Raw genomic sequence first — 22,704 nt, forward strand, 5'->3', positions numbered from 1 at the left:
TCAAAACAAAGTTTAAAGCTGGGCAAACGTAGGAGGCAGTAAATGCTCGGACTTTTATTTTGAACGCTTACGTCAGAGCAGCCTTACGTCATAGAATGGGCGGTCTTCAACCGGACTTCATTCTGGTCACAATTATGAGTCAAAAAATGTTTTATTCAATATTAATTCATCTGTTTAAAGGCTTGTTTGAGATGTTACTCGGTGTCATAATTAGTGTACATTATTGCCAGTTTACGGGGTACTTGATTTTTTATCTGATAATAAAGTTCATGATTGTATTATTTATGCAGGAATATAAAACATATTAAAATAAAACTTTTAATTAAAAAAATAGTGTATATATTTATGCAGTCTTAAGCGTACTTGCATGTTTTTTATTAATCAATTCCAAAACACAAAATTGTTACAAGTACCTTTTTGTAACAAGAACTAACAGTATTCAAAACTTAACTTAAAATGAAAAAAAAAATGGGGGAGTAACGTTAGGGCAGATCTGTTTTAATGCCTATCAAATATAGTAGTCGACCAGAAATATGGACAAATTAAGCTTTCCCAAAAATTTGTATTTGTGAATAAAAATATGCAAAGTTAAATAAAAAGAATAACAATATACAAAATTAAAGAAAACGTATTTACACATGGGTTTTTTCTGAGAGATATGTACATCAAATCAAAGTCTTTAACACAAACACATTCATACATGTGTTTGATAATAGATATTTGCATGGAAGTGGCCATATATACCACATCCGATTAACATCATAGCATCATGCTGGAATAAATGTCCTATTTATATGATTACGAAAAAAATTTGTCATCATTAATCAAAACATGTAACTGTAACAGAATCTTTATAAAGAAGTAAGATTATATGCTTGTACACGTTTCAACCCATTTTTTATACAACATTGCATGCACAGTACTTGCATATGAATGCATGTTAATGAGGACTCGATGCGCCCCCTGGAGGAAAACAACAGCATTACCGATGACGAACTAACCCGGAAGAAAACGTCAACGTCAGGTGATGTATACAGCGTTTGAGCTGGAGCTACTCAAGTCATTTATTTATTGATAATAATCCTTTATGCATAAAGACTTGTTTTAAACCATGGCTCAAAAAATCAACGAAGCCCACGAGCACATCGCCCAGGCTGAAAAATAGTAAGTAGGCTAATTCCTGTCAACAGATGCATTTAATATATTGAGTACAAGTACATTGTATATTTTTTCACAGAAAGTAGACACGTAAGTTACTTGTTTTATAAAGTCTGTTACATACTGTTCATTACGATTCCTAGTAATGTTTAACAAAATTAAACCAGCCGTAACTGATGATATATTATTTTTTTAACTCAGTTTGAAGACGAGCTTTATGAAGTGGAAGCCTGATTATGATAGTGCTGCATCAGAATATGCTAAAGCAGGTGGGTTGATCACACCACTTGATCCTTTAACACCCACTTATACCCCAAACACTGATCTGAGATCTGCTTTTCTGTCTTTTACCTCAGCTGTTGCCTTTAAAAACGCCAAGCAGCTTGAACAGGCGAAAGAGGCGTATTTACAGGAGGCTGAAGCTTACACCAATAATGGATCGTATCCTTCATGTTGTGGTTTAGTCATGTGGTTTTGTCATTTTATTTTTTTTATGTACCTGCATCATTATATAAGGTGAATACTGAGACAGGTGCCATTGTTTTTTAAGATCCTTTACTCATTCTCCAGCCTTTTTCATGCTGCCAAGTGAGTATATACATGTTTATTATTTTATTATTCAGATAATTGTATTTGTGTATAAATATACGTTACTTTTAATATGCAGGGCCCTCGAGCAAGCAGGCATGATGCTGAAGGTGAGATTTGAATCTTGTTACATTGTTGCCTATCAATGAAGTAATATCTACGCTATCCATGTTTTCTCTTGGTTGAAACTATGGCATCTAACACACAGCTATTGTGCCTTGCAGTTTATTCATTACGATGGCATAAAATAATGTGATCAAACATACAGATAATGCAAAATTTATTTGTGACCACACCTGTAAACATGATTAGCGAACTCCATACATCTCTGGATGGTGAAAACAAAATTTTCCATCATTCCACCCTTCATTATAGGTCCCGTTCTTTCTGTGTTTTTGAAGCTTTTATTGTGTTTACAGTGCGCAATATAACACGTGTTTATGTTTTTCCACACAATTTCCTTATCTGTATAGTGCTGTTGTTAAAAGCGGCTGATGTCTTCCTTGTTCTATGAAGTCCCTCCTTCAGAAATACGTATCGAGTTCTGATTGTGTAGTTTGTTTCGTCTGTTGTGATTCGACAGCAGCTTAGCTTGCCGTTAGCTTAGCTGGCGACTGACGTATTCCTGTGGGCGGAGTTTAGTAAAAAAAAACCTGTTCTAGTGACGTCATTAAAGCAGGAAGTAGAGGGCTGTAGTCCAGGCGAATTCTGTTAAAGAAAATGGTCCTGTCCCAAATGGCACACTCCGGACTTGTGGTCCTCCTCAGAGTCCACACTTTGATGACATCACGTAGTCCAGACTTTAGGGACCCTTAATGCGAGTCCACCTGGGTGCAACGGAGTCGTCTTTTGGGACAGACTCGAGCGTCACATCGGAAATAGGTAGAGAAGTTGCCCGTCAGTGTGAGCTCCTCCCTTCCGTCGTCTGATTGGTCTGAGTGCTCTTTCGCAAGGACTTCTGGGTTGGTATAGTGCGCGAAGCCTGCTGCAGTGCGGGCTTAGCTGAAGACCGCATCAAGGGGGCAAAGGAGGCGCTGATGAGCACAATTCAAAGTGTAAAAATGACAGATGGGACACCCTACGGACTCGTGGATTAAGCGAGCACGTGGAATTTAAGGCCACAAGACCGAAAGTCTACATGAAGTGGGCCATTTGGGACAGGGCCAATGAAGAGTTTCGTTGCAAAACGAGATAAATCCATTTTTTAACATTTTTGTCAAAACATGTTTATTATTATGTTATCATGTTATTATTTTGTTTTATGGTGCTACTTAGCTGTATTTGTTAAGTTATGAAGGTTTAAATCAAAACAAACCAACTGCAGTTGCATTGAAATTAATTGGAATGCACACCAAAAAACGAGATTTCTGAACAATTAAAAAAACGGTGGTTATCTCGTTCTCGAAACTCTTCAAATCGGCTGGCAGTGAACTGTGAGCTTTATCATTTTACAGGTATTATTTATGCTTTTATAGCAACATTACACACTAACTAGGGTTTAAAAAATGGGATCAGAAAGAACGTGAGATTTAAGCTTCACCTTTGTTATTGTTTTGAAATTGGACCTCTACTGGTGAAATCCTACATATTTTGCCTTTATATTAATAGTTCTCCAAAATATGAAAGTTATCTCAATTTATTCATCCTCATGCCATTCCAGACGTTTATGACTTATCTTCTATAGTTAAACACAAACTAATAATTTTATATTAAAATGCCATCATGTTATCTTATATGAAAGACAACATGGCACATATCCATCATTAAAGGCGGAGTCCACGATGTTTGAAAAACGCTTTGGAAAAGGAGACGGGCCGACTACCAAAACACACTTATAGCCAATCAGCAGTAAGGAGCGTGTCTACTAACCGACATCCTTGCCAGGTTGCGTATGTGTGGGGCGAGTCTATCAACAGAAGGTCCATATTCTATTGGGGTAGGGGCACGTTTGTTTAGGTGATTTCAAATATCAACATTGGCTTTCAAACATCGTGGACTCCGCCTTTAAAGGCACAAACTTTATGTAACTTTTGCCACTAGAGGTCACCATAGAAAAACAACATTGAAACTTGATGACGCTGTGAAGGAACATTGAATGATGGGAGTTGTAGTTTTTACTTCCACTGCTGAGTAGAAAGATGTAGTGATAGGAGAAACTAAGCTTTTCGAAACTTCAATTAATCGAAATCAATTAAACCAATTGCTTCAAAAATTGATTCAGTTTTTCAAAGCGTATGAAACACCACACACGCTGGCGACACCTGCAGGTCAAAATAGTGTAAAAGCAGTTCTGTCCAAACATTTTACAGTTTTTTACAACTCCACCTAGTGGTGATTCATCAGATTTTTTAAATGTTTTGAAACGGTTATGACGTAATGAAGCCTCGTTTGCTAAAATTACATGACTTGGCCGGTTTGAAACACGCTCCGACTAGGGATGCACCGATATGAAACTTTTGGCCGATACCGATAACTGATAATTCTTTATATTTGGGGGACGATAACCGATATATATAGGCTGATAAATATTCATATTATTTTCACAATGAAAAACTCGCAGACCGTGGACATCTTGTCTTTGCGCTAGACTAGCATACTCTTCTTAAGCCCGCAACACGTGTCATCTTCATGCTATGTCACAGAAAGCACCAATCAAAGCTCCACATGGCCAGCAATGAGCAAGTGAAGTGGTTCGACAAACCAAATAATCCATCATTTATTGGCTTTCATTTATCGGCTTAATTTTGCTATCAGACGATAACCGATAATATTAAAAATAAGCCGTTATCGGCCGATAACGATATGTCGGCCGATATATCGTGCATCCCTACTCCGAACCAATGATTCGTAACAAAAGATTTGTAAACGTTTCGAAGCCTCATGAAGCGGTGCTTCGAAAGCGACCACCACTAGAACACAGGACTCAAAAATCATGTTTGTAGATAATGTAATGAAATAAAGTTTTAACACTGTTGCTATTCATTACAGTACTATGTCTGCATACAGCACGGTTTAGACAAATTTGCTTATGACATCTCACAAGAGCGACTCGATAGTACTGCACAAGCGCTCCATGAAATCAAACACATCTATGATGATAACCCGGACATAACACCACAGGCGACCTTATGACACTCTTTAAAACTAAATGTTTTTGAAATTGTTTGAAACATTTGAATAATGCAAGTACACATGTGAACAAAAAATAAAACATTTTTTGCATATTTCAATTGAAAAATCATAACGTGCCTGTAATGTAATGCAAATGACTCCAGTGACATACGTGTTCTGAAGTGAAACAATACTTTGTGAGAGAAAAAATGTGATCAATGTGTCCATGTATCTGTGGAAACAGAGCAAAGCAATGCACATTGATATCGTAAAATCTCATTTTACTAGTGTGTGCAGGACAATGGGGTCAATTGGAAAAAGCAAAATAAAGTAAACTCAAACAAATTATACATCAATATCATACAGCGAACTACCAGAAAAATGTATAAAAAAATGAAACCCGAAAATTATTTAGACACTGACCTTGTTTTGCATACTTTTTTTGCTAATGCGCCCCTTTTACACCACAGACTAAACAAAATTAAGCTTTGCTTCAACCTACTATATTTTAACTCTGAGTTCTTGTCATATTTTATTACCATTTTCTAAACCAGAGCTTCCCAAACTTCAGGGTGGTAGGCCCCCTAAAAACATAGCAAAAGCTCTGTGACCCCCCCCCCCCAAATTTGTATATTACATATATTTAATAAAGCAAATTGTCTCTCTTTTCACAAAATTATCAACATTTATTAACCAGTTTTTGAGAATCTCATGTTAATTATGAGAACTACCATAAAATGTAATATTTTTATATTCTGGTGAAAAATGACATAAACATTCTTTACAATTATATTTACCCATATTACATTACATACTTTCTGCATAATATTTACAATTATAATGCATCAAAGTGTGTAACAGAAGCGACATAGTTCACAAATCTATTGCAAAAATAAAATCTCACTATATTGAATTTTTTAAAATTCTTTATGTTTATATAATAGGGAGGGGGAAAATCACATTTCAGAACAATTAAAATATTTTAATTATTTTAATATTTTGATTTGACCTAGCCAAGGCCATCCTGCAGTACCGCTACGGCCCACTGGGGGGCCGCATCGCACAGTTTGGGAAGCACTGATCTAAACTATAGTGAATAAATTGTGATAATGTGAGACATGTTGAATGTTGCATTTTGGTTTGACTCTAGATTGTAATGTTTTGGCCTTAATGTCCTTCAGGATATGCAGAAACTCCCTGAGGCAGTGCAGTACATAGAGAAAGCCAGCATGATGTATGTGGAGAACGGCACACCAGACACCGCAGCCATGGCCCTCGACAGAGCTGGAAAGTATGTTTAATATATGCATCAATCCTTAATAAAATGTCTGATATTCATTAAAGGTGCAGTGTGTAATTTTTAGAAGGATCTCTTGACAGAAATATATACAAAACTATATTATCAGGGGTGTATAAAGACCTTTCATAATGAACCGTTATGTGTTTATTACCGTACAATGAGACATTTTTATCTACATACACGAGGGTCCCCTTACAGGGAAGTCGCCATTTTGTGCCACCATGTTTCTACAGACGCCCTTAGCGCACAAAGTTTTTTTACCAACTTGTCTCCAACGATGACATGTTTGTTCGGTGGTGGCTACCGTAGCTTGTCTAGGTGTTTCAAAAGCGAGGGGTGAGCAGTGGACTGAGCCGTTGCTTGCAATTCGCAACCTCACCACTAGATGCCGCTAAAATTTACACACTGCACCTTTAAGGTTCCTGTTATTCTTGTAAAACACCAATTTGGTTGTGTTTAACAAACACAACTTGACCTGTAGATGATTTGCAGGTTAATAGAACCTTTGGATTTATCTAAAGCCGTTTACCTGTACCAGCAAGCTGCGTCTGTCTTTGAGGTGAGCTCATCTTTAAAGCTACACTTTCTTGTATCCAACAGCAGCTTTGCTCAATTTGTGTGATTGGATTAACAAAATCAAACACCAAAATAAATATGTGACCCTGTCTGTGAATGTTTATTTTTCTTAGAATGAAGATCGATTACGGCAAGCAGTGGAGCTTATTGGCAAAGCATCAAGACTTCTTGTTAGACAGCAAAAGTAACTCGCCCATTTTTAAGTTTTGTTTTAAAGACAAGTTTAAGTAATTATTCAATTTTCTAGTTTCTAGCCATTTGATCGAAATGAATCATTTCAGGTTCGACGAAGCAGCAAAGTCAATCCAGAAGGAGAAGAACATGTACAAAGAAATAGAAAATTATCCATCTTGTTTTAAGGTCCGTCACAATTGCACACTTTAATTCTGTCAAGCGCTTACCACTACAGATGCATTATGGATAACATGTGCTTGTGTGTTATACACAGAAAACCATCGCACAAGTGCTGGTGCATCTCCACAGAGGCGATTATGTGGCGGCGGATAAGTGCGTGCGAGAAACCTACAGCATCCCAGGATTCAGTGGGAGTGAAGACTGTATTGCCATGGAGCAGCTTTTGCAGGGTTTCGATCAGCAAGATGAAGATCAGGTGTACCGTGTCTGTAATTCACCGCTGCTTAAGTACATGGACAATGATGTGAGTCTTACACTGTACATGTGCCACTTTCTATGTATAAAAGGTGCAATGAAGGATCTCTCATTGCAATTGGCACTCTCACCACTAGATGCCGATAAAAACCCAAACTGGACCTTTAAAAATATGTTTTGCTAAATTACTTTTAAGTTAATAGCCTAATTCAAGCACAGTCGGCAACGCTTTAACCTGTTGTAGCATGTTTATCGTGTCAGCCATAATAACTTAACATAATTATCTTTTTGTCATCTTCTCCAGTATGCAAAGTTGGCCATTAGCCTGAAAGTGCCTGGAGGAGGGAAGAAGGAATCGTCTGTTTCTGCTGCCAGTGGAGACGCCAAGCCTGAGGAAGATGAGGATGAGTATGCCGGTGGGCTCTGTTAAACTGATCCTGAATCAGAGCTCTTTCTCTGCTACAGGATGACAGATCGTGAAGACATTTTCCATCTGTTACCTGTCAATCCTTTATGAAGATATAAGCATGATTATGTTAATGACTGTGTTCCTGAAATACGATACTTCCAGACTGGAGCTGTCTGTGTTTGACCCTTTTCAGAGCTATTTATGGGAAAAATGTCACTTGGAAAAATTGATAAGATGTTTTACACTTATCCATACAGAGGCCTTTATCAGCACTTGATAGTGCAGGGTTATACTTCATCCATCCTGAAACATACTTATTTGGGTTTATTAATAATCTTTATATATTTTATATAATTATAAAGTTTTCAAGCAATTCTTATACGAAGATTGTTACATTAAGTTGATACATGTGATACTATATATACTGTATATCATGCACTATATGGAATAGTGGTGAACTTTAGATGGTTTAACAAAGTCTTTGTGTGCAGTATTTCAAATACCGCCCCCCGCTTTTTTTTTCTTTGTTATAATCAATTAAATTATATGATATGCTGAAGATTTGAATAACAGTGCCTGGCCAACCCTAAAGAAAGTGAATGTCTTTATGTTGTCATTTTGAAAATATTATAATTAGTATCATATAATCCAATAGCTGATCGTTATATAAAGTTTAAACACCAGCTTTTGTCACGTGACATCTATGGAATGGCACCTTAAAACTAAGCAGGATTCTTCGAATAAATGCATGACATGCCTTAATGTTGTCTGTCTGTATATGAGAGACTGACCTTGAAATGTAAGTTTGAAATTGCAGGAACAATTTCTGTATTAGAGACAGAATCATTAAATATGAATGCATGGGCTGATAAAATCATAAATCAGTGAATAAAGTAAACCGTTGATTTTCTAAATATTAGTTTCCTGGTTGATTTAGTTATAGTCATTATTTAGCAGTTTGTTTTGGTGTCACTAGTGGATTAATGGCTCATTATAGTTCTGCATAATGGTGTAGCCTCAACGCCGTAGGCTACAAGTTGGTTTTCATTCATACTTCTGCGTCATCGTCCCCGTTGGCGTGCACTTACACATGCAGACCGCTGGTGGGCGGTGTCCACGCATGTAACCCACAGTGGCAGTAAAACAGCCGAGGATGGTGGCGCTTGGCCAGTAAACCCCTCCAAAGAAGAAGCAGCAGCAGTTTGTTAAAGTGCAATTTAGGTCGTGGCGCACTTCATGTGGACTTTCGTTCTTGTGGTCTTACATTGCACATACTTGCTTAGTCTACAAGTGCGTAGGGTGTCCCTTCTGTCATTTTTACTCTCTGAAGTGTGCTCATCAGTGCCCCCTTTGCACCCTTGATGCGGTCTTCAGGGAAGCATAGAGCGGACGCGTCATTGCAGTTTTGCGGAGGTGCACGTCGGGCTGCGCATGGCCTATGGCGTAGCTACAGCGTAGAACCTACACACAACTATGAGGAGGTCCCGAGGTCCGGAGTATGCCACTTGTGACAGGCCTTAGAGTTCACAGGCTTCATGCACTTAACCAACCCAGAAGTCCTTGCGAAAGAGCAATCAAACGACACTGATGGGCAACTTCCCTTCCTATTTTCAGCATGACGCTCGAGTCTGTCCCAACATACGACTCCCATGCAACTTCGTGGACTCAGATCAAGGGTCCCTAAGGTCTGCACTACATGATGTCATCAAAGTGTGGACTCTGGGGCCCTGTCCCAAGTGGCATACTCCGGACTTCTGGGCGTCCTCATAGGCCCTGTCCCAAATGGCGCACTTCATGTGGACTTTCGGTCTCGTGGCCTTAAATTGCGCGTACTCGCTTAGTCCACGAGTCCGTAGGGTGTCCCATCTGTCATTTTTACGCTTTGAAGTGTGCTCATCAGCGCCTCCTTTGCCCCCTTGATGCAGTCTTCAGCGAAGCCCGCACTGCAGCAGGCTTCGCGCACTTTACCAACCCAGAGGTCCTTGCGAAAGAGCAATCAGACCAATCAGACGACGGAAGGGAGGAGCTCACACTGACGGGCAACTTCTCTACCTATTTCCGGTGTGACGCTCGAGTCTGTCCCAAAATACGACTCCGTTGCACCCTCGTGGACTCGCATTAAGGGTCCTTAAAGTCTGGACTACGTGATGTCATCAAAGTGTGGACTCTGAGGAGGACCACAAGTCCGGAGTGTGCCATTTTGGACAGGACCATAGTCGTGCGTAGGTTTCCCAGGTCTTGCCCTGGGGGGCCGGAGCACTGAAGAGTTTAGCTCCAACCCTAATCAAACTTACCCACCTGTGATTTTCTAGTGATCATGAAGACCTTGATTAGCTTGCTCAGGTGTGTTTGATCAGGGTTGGAGCTGGACTCTGCGGTGCTCCGGCCCTCCAGGGTGAGATTTGGGGAACCGTGTTCTACGCTGTAGGCTGTGTGTGGCCTGACGTGCACCTCTGCAAAATTCTGGAGACGCGTCCGTTCTACGTGGACCTCAAGCGCTGTGATTGGTCCTTCCGTCAGGTCCTCATACGGATTTTCGCTAACGATAGTAAAAACAAAAATGGGTCAAGTTGAGGGGCCTCATTTATAAAATGCTGCGTAGAAACCATCCTACATTTCAGCTTACGATCATTTATCAAAAATGCGTACGTGTGATTCATAAACCGAATGTACGCACAGAAAACACGCGTACCTCTTTCTTTCAGATGTAAAATCTATAAATCGCAAATGATCTTAAACTTGTGCGCAGGTGAGCAGTTGTAGATCTCCGCCTTTAAATGATGCCTAATTAATGTCATTGACACATAAAAGAGCATCTGTCAATGTCTAAATTGTTTTCAAGCAACAAGAACAGCTTATATTTCCAACCTGCAGCAATCGGACAAGCAAAAGTGCATACGTCTGCTCAGACCCTGACGTGGCGCTAAGTACTTTTTTCATGTCAAAGACAGTTTTTATAAATATGGACTTTGCCGTGGATTTTTGCGTATGCGCACACCCAAGAAGAGATAAACTCAAGCTGCAACAAAAGTCGCTGTCCATTTACCTCATTCACATCTACCCAAATTATACACAACCAAGTGCTGCTGCTTCTTTACTGGGCTTACTGGCCAAGCGCCTTCTCTTTCGGCTGTTGCAGTGTTGCTGTGGGTTGCACGCGTGGATACTGCCTACTAGCTGCATGTGTAATTGCACGACAACGGATATATTTATAAAATATACGCACTATTATGAGCCCTCCAGACGCTTTTATTCGGACGTATATGCGCATTGTAGCGGCTACACGCCTGAACTGAAGTGAACTTTCAGTCTGTATCATTTATCGGACAGGCTAGTGGCTTAACTGATACCTTGTTGAAAATAAAATGTTTTGGTTTGCTAAAGATGAGAGGAGACAACGAGCATGGACCAAACAGTGCGGAGAATTCAAGGACCTGTAGCTAACATTGTTATACATTGTATATTGTATTTAATATGACACAGTAACATTAATAAACTACTATAAAATGACTTTGTTGTTATTGATTCTACATGGAAGTGTACCGGAAGTTGCGTTTATTCCACAAAAGCTGTTTGTTTATGTTGCTGTTGCTAAAACCATCTTAACTCTTTCCCCGCCATTGACGAGTTATCTCGTCAATTAAGAGAAAACATTTGCATAAAAAACGTGTTCCTGATGAATTTTAATGTTAATCTGTAATGCCGCGATTATCCACTAGATGTCGGACTTACACAATTTATAAAAAAACTGAAGCAAAAAAGTTATTTACTAATTTTAAACTCTGTGTATGTTTTGATAATTCTGAATCTGATCTCAAAATTCCTTCACAAAAATGCAATTATTTCAGCTTTTTGCTAAAAAATATTTTTTTTTATATAAAACAACCCTTTTTTAAGATTTTATACGCATACAAAAAATATTGATAGGATCAAACGCCCCCCCCCCCCCCAGAGGGTCTGTTCTTTCACACAATATATTTGTATATTTATATATTTTTAGAAGAACATCCTGGAAAGCATTTTGTGAAAATCAACTTTTCAAAAGAAAAAAGGCTGGCGGGGAATGAGTTAATGCAGACATACACAATGACCACAGACAGAGGTAACAGGTTTCCAAAATGTGCTTTATGCTCATGATATTGTTCCACAATTACACCACATGTCTCTTAACACAGAGCAATGCCAACAGTGAAGTCTTGCTCTGTTGAGTCGCTCTTAAGAGGCAACTTTAAAGTATGTTCTGTTCCCTGAGAACCCTTTATTTAGTCCTGTTTTTGGGTTAAAGAACAGATCATAATTCTGATTCAAATGTTAAATAGTCTTGAAAAACCCAAGCACCTTTGGGTCCAGGAATAGTTTTCTCTAAAGAAATAAAAGTCACGGTCGCCTTTGTTCAAGTTTATGGGCTACCAGGACAGTATATTGCACAACGCACGATTAACAAATCTCCCAACAGACAGGTGGCGCTAAAGCACATTAAGCCTTACTGCCACATCCCATGAGTTGCATCTTTCTGGCAGCTTCTCAATTCCTAAACTCAACCTTAGATTCAGGTACAAACAGGACGCTTCGAGCGACAGCTATTTCACCTGTAGGTCACATTGTAGTAGGCAGTAGTACTACAAACAGTCTCACAAGAGCACTATAATGCACCGCTTGCACAGTGTCTTTCCTTGGGATCTCCTTTATTGGTTCTCCAGCAATTTCAGGAGCTCATTTGGTTTTCTCTCTCGTCCATTTGATCATAGTCTCTGGTGAACGGTATAGGAAGATCAGTTTGGCGTACAGGTCTTCCTCAAGCTCCAGCTCGCCTGTCTCCCGCACAAGGAAGATGTCGGTGCAGAGTTTAAGGATGCGGTCCACGCAAGGAAGCTCTTCGAACATGATGGAGTGCGAGATGCCGCTGAAGAACTCGCGTACGAATTTTCCGATCACCAGCACCACCGATGCATACAAACCCATTATGCTGTAGGAGAAAAAAAAGGTGTATCATACCTGTCTAGTAATATGGTAGTAAGTGAATAACTAACTACCGTTACTGTAATAAGTATTTCGATTTGAAATAAAGTGATTTAATAAAATTTGCTTTGGTTTTATTCTCTACGATTTATAAATATGTTTTGGACAGTATGCTGTTACTTACCCATACCCAGCCAGAAAGCCTAGGCTGGGAGGACTGACTTTATCACTAAAGACATAAAGCTGCAGTCCAGCTTCTCTCTTCTTCTCCAACTTTGCCTCTGATCTTATCTGGATCTTCCCTGCCGACGGCTGGTCTACAATCCACCACTCCTGGATTTCCTCACTGCCGTTGTGAGACCTTTCCAAGTCCAGCAGGATGCTTTTATAACCATTACCTGAAGTGAATTATTGTAGATTAGTGTTTATTATCAATATAGTTTTAGTTAAAGGTGCAGTGTGTAGATTTTAGTGGCATCTAGTGGTGAGGTTGGGAATTGCAACCAATGGCTTAGTCCACCGCTCTTTTGGCTCGGGTCAGCTTACCTCACTTTGGCGTGGTTAGCTTTTCCATTGAGTTTAGTAACACTTCGGAGAGGGAGGGATTGTAGGCGTGTCATAATATTTGTGCTGCCTACTCCTGTGACATCATACAAGTGAGAGCGTTGTTGTGCATTCCCATACATTTATTTATTTCTCAGTCCCCCACAAAATTAAAATTGGCCACCACAAATAGATGTTTGCACATCACGTTTATCACTACCTCTGTCTCACATGACAGTTTCTGTACAAACACCCGTGACGTCAATCGACGCTCTCCGCTGAGCCTCATTGAAGTTGCATTTAAGCATATATGTGGACGTGCACGTCGCAAATGTTCCGCCACAAACTGCAAGTCTGGAAAAAAACTGTTATGGTGTTCCTGGTTCTCAACCTGTGGATGTTTTTCATCGCTAAAAGTGAGTTTGGGAACTTATAGCAGAGCACAGATGACAACATTTTTACTCAAGACAGCGCAAGCTGGCATGAAGGTAAAGCTAATCTTTTACATTATAGCCATGACGCTGGTAGTGACGATTCTCTCAGACCAATCAGTGATCTACAGTGTTTTCGTGTCACTTTTTGGTATCAGCTCTGCTTGCTTGGAACCCCGACCGAGGTGGTACTAAAAAAAGTATGGGGTACTACGTACTGCACCCAGTGGAAAAGCTCACAAAAGTAAACTGACCCAAACCAAACTGTGGGGTACTATGCAATGGAAGAGCGCCAATTGTGAAGTTATGGTACCCGCCATAGGACAAACATGTCATCGTCTGAGACAACATAAAGGCGAAATGTGTTCTGTGGAGCGGTTTGTCCATTTAGGGCTACTGTAGATACATTGTAGCACAAAATGGCGACTTCCATGTAAGGGGACCCGCTGTGTATGTAGATAAAACGGCTCATACTAAGGTAATAAAAACAATACAATTCATTATATAAGGTCTTTATACATCACTAAAAACATAATCTATAATATATTGCATTTCTGTCAAGAGATTCTCTTAAAATGTACACACTGCACCTTTAATATTAGCAGCATACAAGTAGAAAGATGACCTACTGTAAAGCTGATCTATTGGTTTGGCGTTTGAATCACTTGGTGCTCGAATGAAGCAAGGAAACACTTGCTCTATTACCACTGTGAAAGAAATAAAGCCAAATGAATCATCATACGGTTTACAATGCTTCCTTTTAATCATATTTTTCATTGTTTACTTACACTGCTTTTTTACTGGTTCCATTAAGCAAAGCTATTAGCTCTTGTCTGGTATTCATGTCTAGATATGTGACGTGTTTGTCCACCGCAAATTCAGCCTTCGCTCCCAGACTCATATTTCTGAGGGAGACAAAATGATTATGGGACATGTTTTGAAATTCAATTGTTTTTAAGCGATCACCCCAAAATGAAATTGTCATAATTTTTTACTTTCATGTTGTTACAAACCCCATTCACTTCCATAGTAGGAATAAAGAATACTATGGAAGTGAATGGATCTCATAAACGGTTTGGTTACAAAACATCTTCCTTCGTGTTCATCAAAACAATGAAATTTATTGTAACAACAAATGATGACAGAATTCTCATTTTTGGGTGAACTATACCTTTAAACTATACTTCAGCACAACATATATATGATATAAAAAACATATTATAAAACGTGCAGTTCTGGTTCTTCATTCTGATTGGTTGAAACGCGTTCTAAGCCGTGATAAAATACCCCTGTAAATCCACGGTTCAGACCGCATTACATAAGTATCACTGCGCCACTGTTTCTGCGTACTGATTTATGAAAATAAACACCACAGTCTTTAATCATATTTTTACAATTGCACAATTAATGGCGATATCCAGATAAATGTCAATAAATATTGTTGAGTCATCTCGTCAATAAAGATAAAACTATCCCTGATGAGTTTCTAGCTCAAATTCATATTTCCGCTATTTACTAGATGGCGATCTTACCCAACTTGACGCATTCACTCAACACTAAAACACAGTGTAAGTTTGGGAAAAATGGGATTATCTGAAAATATGAGAGGTGATAAGAGAACAAATGAAGGTAGGATGAAAGTTTTTTTTTTTTAAGTGGAGGGCCTGTTCTTTCATTTGATGTTTTATGTTTATTTAAAGAAGATAATTTTTCTGTAAGGCATTAAACTAAAACTGGGTGGCAACTTAAAAAAAAAAAAACACTGACGGGTAAAGAGTTAAGCATGCTTCCAAGCATATTTGATCATCACTTAAACAGTTGCACGATATAAATGTTAATGTATGAATTAGATGAATGTTGGTTTATAAAATAAACACCACAGTCTTTAATCGTATTTTCATTGTGTCTTTGCTGCGTCTGTGTTGTTTGTGAACTGCACTCTGTTTCAGCCACACTTGATTCTGAGGAACTACTTTGTTTGGCGGAAGAGTAATATTTGTACTAATATAATTACAACTTATTTGTGTTTCATTTTATGAAACCCTGCTTTGCATATGAAGTAACCGTTTTATAAACGCAATAAGCCCCGTGAAGCAGTGGTGTTACAGTGCATTTTATAACAGCTCAGGGAGAGTGGCGGCCGGTGACTTCTTTTTTTTGATGCGAGGTTCGTCACAACATGTATGTAGCTTGTCATGTGTGTGGTTCGTAATTTCAAAATATGTGTTCTGCGCTTTGAGAGATCATGTGTGCATCACGTGTCATGCCAAAATAAGTGCCTGCTGCACTTTTATGATAAGAGACGCTCGCGTTTGCCAGATACTCGCATAATCTCATGCGTAATCAGAGTTTACTGGTAAGGAAGTGTCTAGCGTGTATTTTGGGAACGTGAGCGTCTCATTTGTCATAAACGGTTTTGACGCGACTTATTTTGAGAAAAAACGTGATGCACACAGGATCTCTCCACACGCAGGACACATATTTTGGAAAAGGGAACCACACACGTGACAATACGAACACTTATTTTGAATTAGCGCATCCTCAGATGAGCAGTCACGAGCCACCACTGCTCAGGGGGTTTTAGCTCCGCTTCGCGTAGTGCCTAACAAGTTAAAACGCACCTTAGCTGTTATAAAATGCACTGGTAACGCACTGCTTCTTGGGGCTTATTGCTTTAAAACATTACCGTTCCAATTTTTAGATGACACTTTATTTAACGATGTCTTTGTTACAAGTTACAAATAATTACTACAGTAATAACAGTAAATTATGCATAATAAAATGCAACTAACCCTAAACCAAATCCAAAGCCAAACCGTAAAGTTATTACTCAATACTTAAATGTATAATTACACCAGTCATTCTCTAACTTTTCGGTGTGCGTCCCCCTTCTGTATGGTGCATCCCTTCGCACCCCCCCCCCCCCATATAAAATTAATGGCATAAAGCAAACTTAGAATTTGAATAAAAACACATACTAAATTATAAAATGCTTTGCTGATTGTTGGTTGGCAGCTATATTTTTCAAAGGTTTGATTGCATAAAATTTATGATAAATGAATGTATTTTATAAAATGTCCAGCACATTGGCACCTTAAAATAAAGTGTAAGCACTTTTTGAAACATTTATTTATATGTTTCTCCACATTTTAGGAAAATAGTAAATGTATGGCATAACACCAGTAGGAATTATCCTCTGACTAAAAGCATCCAAAATAAATCAAAACTGTTATATTTTAGCATCTTCAGTGTGGTCACCCTTTACCTAAAATTTGTTAAATCGTACTCTTGGCATTTTATCAAGAAACTTCATGAGGTCTCACCCTGATTTTTCAGTTCACATCTATTTTGCATTTTCATTTTTAATGATTTATTTGGTTCAAGTCATCCATTACGATTACTTTTTTATTTAAATTATATCCTTGTCTAAACAATTTAAACATACACTTTCAGATTAAACTTTTTTTAAAGCTCCCTTATTGTGAGTTGCGTAATTTATTAAATAAATGTAAATGCATCAACCATACATTTAGGCTTAGTAGGCACTTTTATCCAAAGGGACTTTAAAAATGCTTTGCTGATTTTCTTAGTTTTTTTTCTTATTACCCTGGAGTACCATGTAAATAATGGTGTACAAATACTATAATAGTATAATAACACTGGAATCACTAATTCCATTGTTTAATACCACTCAAAAGTACCATGGTATTCCCATCCGATAATATATGTATGTATAAATAACCTAATGAAAATTTCTCTAGAATTTCTTCAACTGGCTAAAGTGAGGGTACATCCATGTTCTCTTATTAACCTTTGAATGCTCCAAGACATAGTAACAGGAAACTGGTCCTCTTTACTCAGGACGTCCATTAAATTCTTTCTGCTTGGTGGGCTGATGGTCCACAGGGAGTTTGAGCTTCCTTCCAGCTCTGCCACAGTCACATCTTCTGCTGTGTACGCCTCCAAAAACTGCATTGCACTCTGAGAAACCACACACAAGTCAAATCACAAGTCAAAACTTAAAAAACTAGGTGGAATTCACTTGCATAATTAAGTTGTTTACCCCCTTCAGACCCTGCGTTCACTGGAATGGACATCACATGTACAGTGGTTAATAGAAATGCTGATCAACCAATCAAATAAGCAAACTGATTAAATAACTGAAAAATCAGGTTTGAAGGGGTTAAACTTCATGCTGCAGTGTAGTTGATGCAGCTCAATTGGTAAAGTATTGTGTTGGCAATGCAAATGTCATGGGTTCGATTCCAGGCAACACACATACTGATCAAAACAAATCTATATGCACTGTAAACTGATATATTCACGCTGAGAGTGGACTTACAGGTATGTAATTGTATGAATTCATAAAGGCCAGGAAATCTGCTTCTGTGATGTCCTTCAATTGATTCTGCTGAGCACTCATGGTGAAGATGGGCTATAAATCAACAAATACAAAACAGTATCACAGTTCAAGTCTCTCAGATCAACATACTTCACTGGGATCTGCTTTAAGGGTTCATTTAAGGGTACCTGAAAGCCCCCCAGTGTAATAGTGACAGACACATCCAGGGGTTTGTTGACCACTCCAGCCACTGATTTGACCAGAGACATGAAGAGCAGAGGAAACCAGACGATACAGATGAGCAACATGACGATCATGCCACCCATACCGTACTTCACCACCTTCTTCTTCTTCTGTCCCCGCGGCTGGGGATACCTCTGTTAACACACCAAATACCATTTTATTACTCTTTATAATCAGCCAGACAAGCTACTGGCTTTTTAGATCAATTAAATTAATTTATCATTTGATAAAAGCAACAACCACTGGACCCTGAAATAAGGTATTGGACCACCAAAAACCCTGCTGTAATGTTATCTATGGCTCTGCACGTAGATATGTTTTAGGTACTAACAAAAGTTTAATCCTTTGATCAAATGAATGAAAGAATGATGGGATATTAGGGACTGACACTTTTAGACACGTAGTGTATAAACATGGCTGGGCTATCAAACAGTGAAGTGATACCTTTGATATTTATTATAAATATTGAGGTAATATTTCCTGTGTTTTTTCACCTTCTCTGACTCCCTCCAGCACTTGAGCACAAATATATGAGCGTAGATGTCCTCCACACAGATCCAGCTGGATAAACTGAGAGTTGTGTCTGTCCACACCCAGTCCATCACTGCACGCAACTCCGTCAGGAACGGGACCAACCGGAATCTGCATATTCATTCATATGAAATACAGTTAGGATTTGAGGCTCTTTAACAGAAACCAGAAATTAATTTGTTATGTGTGTTATGTACTGTATGTGATTTTTGACAATGTTTGGGACAGAAAAATGTAAAAGTTTAAAAGGTGCTTAGAAAAATTATATGATAATTTAAAACAGTGGTACATTATGTGTAACATACGGCAACAAATGGTTTATTACTTTTATAAACAAAGTCACACACCTTAAGAGACACTTGTATATTATAAAATTATTTAATTATTAATTATTTAATCACAAGCTCTTTATGATACTTTTTATTAGTTACATACTTGCAAAACACATAGAAAGGTTTTAAGGATGACCAATAAGTACAATTTATTTATTTTTTAATGAAGAAATATGAAATATCTGCCCTCACTGTCAACAATTATTAGTTGACTTTAAATCATTTTCACAAAATGCCTTCCAGTAGAATTTTTTTCTTATATTAACATATCAACATATCAAATAAAAGAACAGACACAAACAAAACAATAATTTTTTTATCCTATCTTCATTTGTTCTCCTTTTATAACCTCTTAAATATGGGCAGGTTTCTTCAAAAATACAAAATTTTGAGCAAAAAGATGAAATAATTGCATTCTTGTAAAAGAATTTTATTACAGATCAGATTCAGAACAATGATCAAATTAAATGTTGTTAAATTAGTTTTTGCTAAAGAGATAAATTGGGGAAGATTTCCATGTAATGGATAATAGCGGAATTACAGATTACCATAAAACTTGCCAGGAAAGCGTCATTGGCAGGGAAATGTTTTCTCTTAATTGACGAGATAATTCATCAATGGTGGGGAAAGAGTTAATTGTGAAAACCTGTTGCCTTAAAAAACCAACTTAAAAATATTTGGTTCCCTTTTGAGGAACTCGAGCTGCGTTGCCATAGCAGTGCTTCGGAGAATGCCCCGGCGAAGCGTTGCTATGGCGATGCAGCGTCTCATTCCCTTCTCAGGGAACCAAGGTTACATACATAACCCGAGACAATCCCTTTTCGAGGAACTCGACCTGCCCGGCCATAGCAACGCTTCGCCGAGGCGGTCCCCAGAGTGTTCCCTGAAGCGTTACTATGGCGATGCAGCGTTTCGTTCCCTTCTCAGGGAACCACGGTTACATACATAACCTGAGACGTTAATTACAGAGGAATTTTTTATGTTTGGCTGTCAAATAAAATTTATTAAATACTTAAGCTTATTAAATTGCAATAACATTGTAAGTAAGAGTAAGCTGACACAATTAAATTTTTAACTTTCCTCACTGCATTAAGTTAACAGAACTTAAAAAAGCACAGAAATAATGCTGCACTGTAAAATAAATTCAATTTTTTCAACATGCATGCTACGTTAACATTAAAAAAGTTAAACAATTTCACAGGTCAAAACTTAAAATACTAAGTTGACTTGAGTTGACTAACCATAAGCAACACTTCATCCGTATCATTATGACCATTTAGGGCAATCTGCTAACATAACACTTATCATAGAGCGACTACAGTATTTAAAACACTGCTGTGGTAAATCTACTTTATAATTTTACCAACATAAAACTTAAGTAGAGGTATTTCAGTAATTATGTATCATACACTCGATGTTATGTAGCTGAACAGACTGTAATGTGTAATGTGCCTGGAGTTTAGCTTTGTTTCTTACCCCTGGAAAAGGAAGAGATTAACATAATTATAGCTCTTGGTCAGGAAGTTGCCCAGCACGCGGGTGGGGTAACCACAACGAATCTGATAAGCTGACAGACCAAAGTAGATGCACTTCACAAAGTACCAGAGCTGAGCCACCGTGTTCTGGCTGAAACGTCTATGGAGACAGTTTAACATTATATGAAGCATTATTGCAAATTTATCAAATGAACAATCTAATAAAAAACATTTAAATGTTTAAGCAGTGTACCTTTCAGTAACCCCTGGAAGAATAAAGAACATCCAGAAGTGAATGCCGAAGACCAGGATGACCTGAAAGATGACCTTCCCCATGACAGTCTTCCTCAGGTACAGCGCACGATCTACCACCATAGTGCCAAACTGGATGAGTACCATCACCAGAAATGCCTCAGGTACCTGATCCTCTGACAGAGAGGAAGTGATGTCAGCAGCAGCGGAGTGTTTCTGTGGAGAAAGATAATGATGAGACAAATGTTCAACTTCCAGTTGGTGCCACAAAAAAATTCTGTAAACTACAACTCACCCCAAAAGCCCAAAATCCAAAAACAATGATGATAAAATCAACCGTGTCAGCCAGAAACATGAGCACGTAGACGTCAGTCACTGCGCTGTATTCTGGGTGGATCAAGTTGTAGAAGAACTGACGAATGGGAATGTAGATCTCCAGTATCCTGAACCACAAAACACTGACTTTGTTATAAAACTGTAACATGAACTAATTGAAAGTAAGTTTGGTTTAAATAGCAAGTCGTACATTTTGACAGTAAATCGTTTGGCTTTTATGAGCTGTTCTCTGAGCTTCTCCATAATAAGTTCCTTGCGACTTTTTTGTTGAACACTCAGTAAACTGCCGCCCCGTCTGACGCTCGCCCTGCTGCCCGTACTACCTGCAGACAGAAACAAACACACACAAACACAAGCAAACAGCCAAAGTTAGATGTCAAGGCTCTAGACCAACATTAGAAGATGTTAAAAATGTATTGTGGGCTATTATTCACCTGCTTTGGAGCGAGCGCTGCGCTGTGAGACGTTGGATTCTGCACTGGAGCTATGACGACGGAGGGTGGAGTTTGCATGGTGTTTTCTAGGCAGCCGCACATGTGTGGACACGGGTGATGCATCATGGGGAACAGGGCTCTTCTCTGGCCGTGGATGGGTTTTCTCTTCATTGTCTGAATCGGGATGGTGAGAACTTGCAGTTTTACCGCCTGAGCTGGGCTCATCTTCATCCCATAGTCCATGGCACTGGTGATGAGGAGGAAGAAGATAAAAATGTGTGATTAATTAGTATTGGACTGTAGACCTGTTACTATATTGAATATGAGCTATAAAATAAATATGAGCTAAAAAAATGTATATATAAAATCTGTATCTAAAGAGGACAAAAGTGCTTAAAATAAAATAATTAAATGAATAATTAATTAAACAAACCAAAAATGTAATTTATTTTGCAATAATTAAATCCAGTAACTCGTTATAAAATGTATGTATTGATTTTTTTATATAAATGATATTTATATCAATATCAGTCACAATTAGTCACTATATTCACTTTGACAAACTACTACTTTGCCTAAATCTTTTTTTCTCAAAACAAGCTTTTGCATAATAATAGGCTGAATTTAATAATAAGGTCTATCTAAAGTGACACTTTGTAGTTTTTCAACCTTCATAATATATTTTCAAGACCCTTGTGATGGTACATCGACTTAAAATAGGTTAAATGACATGTCCACCGTAGCCTGACGGGGTCTGTATCGCTTTTACTCGTACTTTTAAACTTGGGGTTTCGGGGAGTAACCCGAGCACAAAACAAAAAACTTCAAAAATCTGCTTTACGGCATACGTCACTTCCTCCACTTCCTCAAATTCGGACATGAGAGCGCAACTTTTTATTTTCCTGATGTTTTTGTCATGACCGAAGCAGCAACTAAGAAAAAGAAACTCAAGGTTTTGTCGCAGGAGACCAGAAAGAGAAAAGGGGAGAGTGACAGAATAACAAGAAGGACGAGGATCAATTATATTGGGCCAATGTTCGCTCGCTGACGTGAACTAAAGAAGGAGGAGGGGTTT

The 22,704-nt window shown here is 38.4% G+C and overlaps 2 protein-coding genes across 2 annotated transcripts in view; one reads left to right on the forward strand and one right to left on the reverse strand.

The window, feature by feature from the left end:
* The first annotated feature begins 984 nt into the window (after window positions 1–984).
* On the forward strand, window positions 985–8,665 carry napga (N-ethylmaleimide-sensitive factor attachment protein, gamma a). The gene is made up of 11 exons (XM_055182519.2): window positions 985–1,164; window positions 1,360–1,427; window positions 1,515–1,599; window positions 1,729–1,746; window positions 1,826–1,856; window positions 6,039–6,148; window positions 6,650–6,716; window positions 6,847–6,917; window positions 7,015–7,093; window positions 7,182–7,391; window positions 7,647–8,665. The coding sequence occupies exons 1-11, from the start codon at window positions 1,112–1,114 to the stop codon at window positions 7,770–7,772; spliced, it is 918 nt and encodes a 305-aa protein (XP_055038494.1). The 5' UTR covers window positions 985–1,111; the 3' UTR covers window positions 7,773–8,665.
* Window positions 8,666–11,854: 3,189 nt separating this feature from the next.
* Window positions 11,855–22,704, reverse strand: part of piezo2a (piezo-type mechanosensitive ion channel component 2a) — a 149,335-nt gene continuing 138,485 nt past the window's right edge. The window contains exons 41-53 of the mRNA XM_073864229.1: window positions 21,630–21,876; window positions 21,386–21,518; window positions 21,155–21,302; window positions 20,861–21,075; window positions 20,609–20,767; window positions 18,764–18,911; window positions 18,215–18,403; window positions 18,027–18,119; window positions 17,496–17,665; window positions 14,472–14,589; window positions 14,314–14,389; window positions 12,895–13,108; window positions 11,855–12,717 (exon numbers count right to left, since the gene is read on the reverse strand). Of these exons, the coding sequence (XP_073720330.1) occupies window positions 12,465–12,717; window positions 12,895–13,108; window positions 14,314–14,389; window positions 14,472–14,589; window positions 17,496–17,665; window positions 18,027–18,119; window positions 18,215–18,403; window positions 18,764–18,911; window positions 20,609–20,767; window positions 20,861–21,075; window positions 21,155–21,302; window positions 21,386–21,518; window positions 21,630–21,876 (2,163 nt within the window). The 3' untranslated portion in view covers window positions 11,855–12,464. The remainder of the gene's footprint in view (window positions 12,718–12,894; window positions 13,109–14,313; window positions 14,390–14,471; window positions 14,590–17,495; window positions 17,666–18,026; window positions 18,120–18,214; window positions 18,404–18,763; window positions 18,912–20,608; window positions 20,768–20,860; window positions 21,076–21,154; window positions 21,303–21,385; window positions 21,519–21,629; window positions 21,877–22,704) is intronic.

Source organism: Misgurnus anguillicaudatus, chromosome 25 (assembly GCF_027580225.2).
Source record: "Misgurnus anguillicaudatus chromosome 25, ASM2758022v2, whole genome shotgun sequence".
Taxonomy (NCBI): Eukaryota; Metazoa; Chordata; class Actinopteri; order Cypriniformes; family Cobitidae; genus Misgurnus; species Misgurnus anguillicaudatus.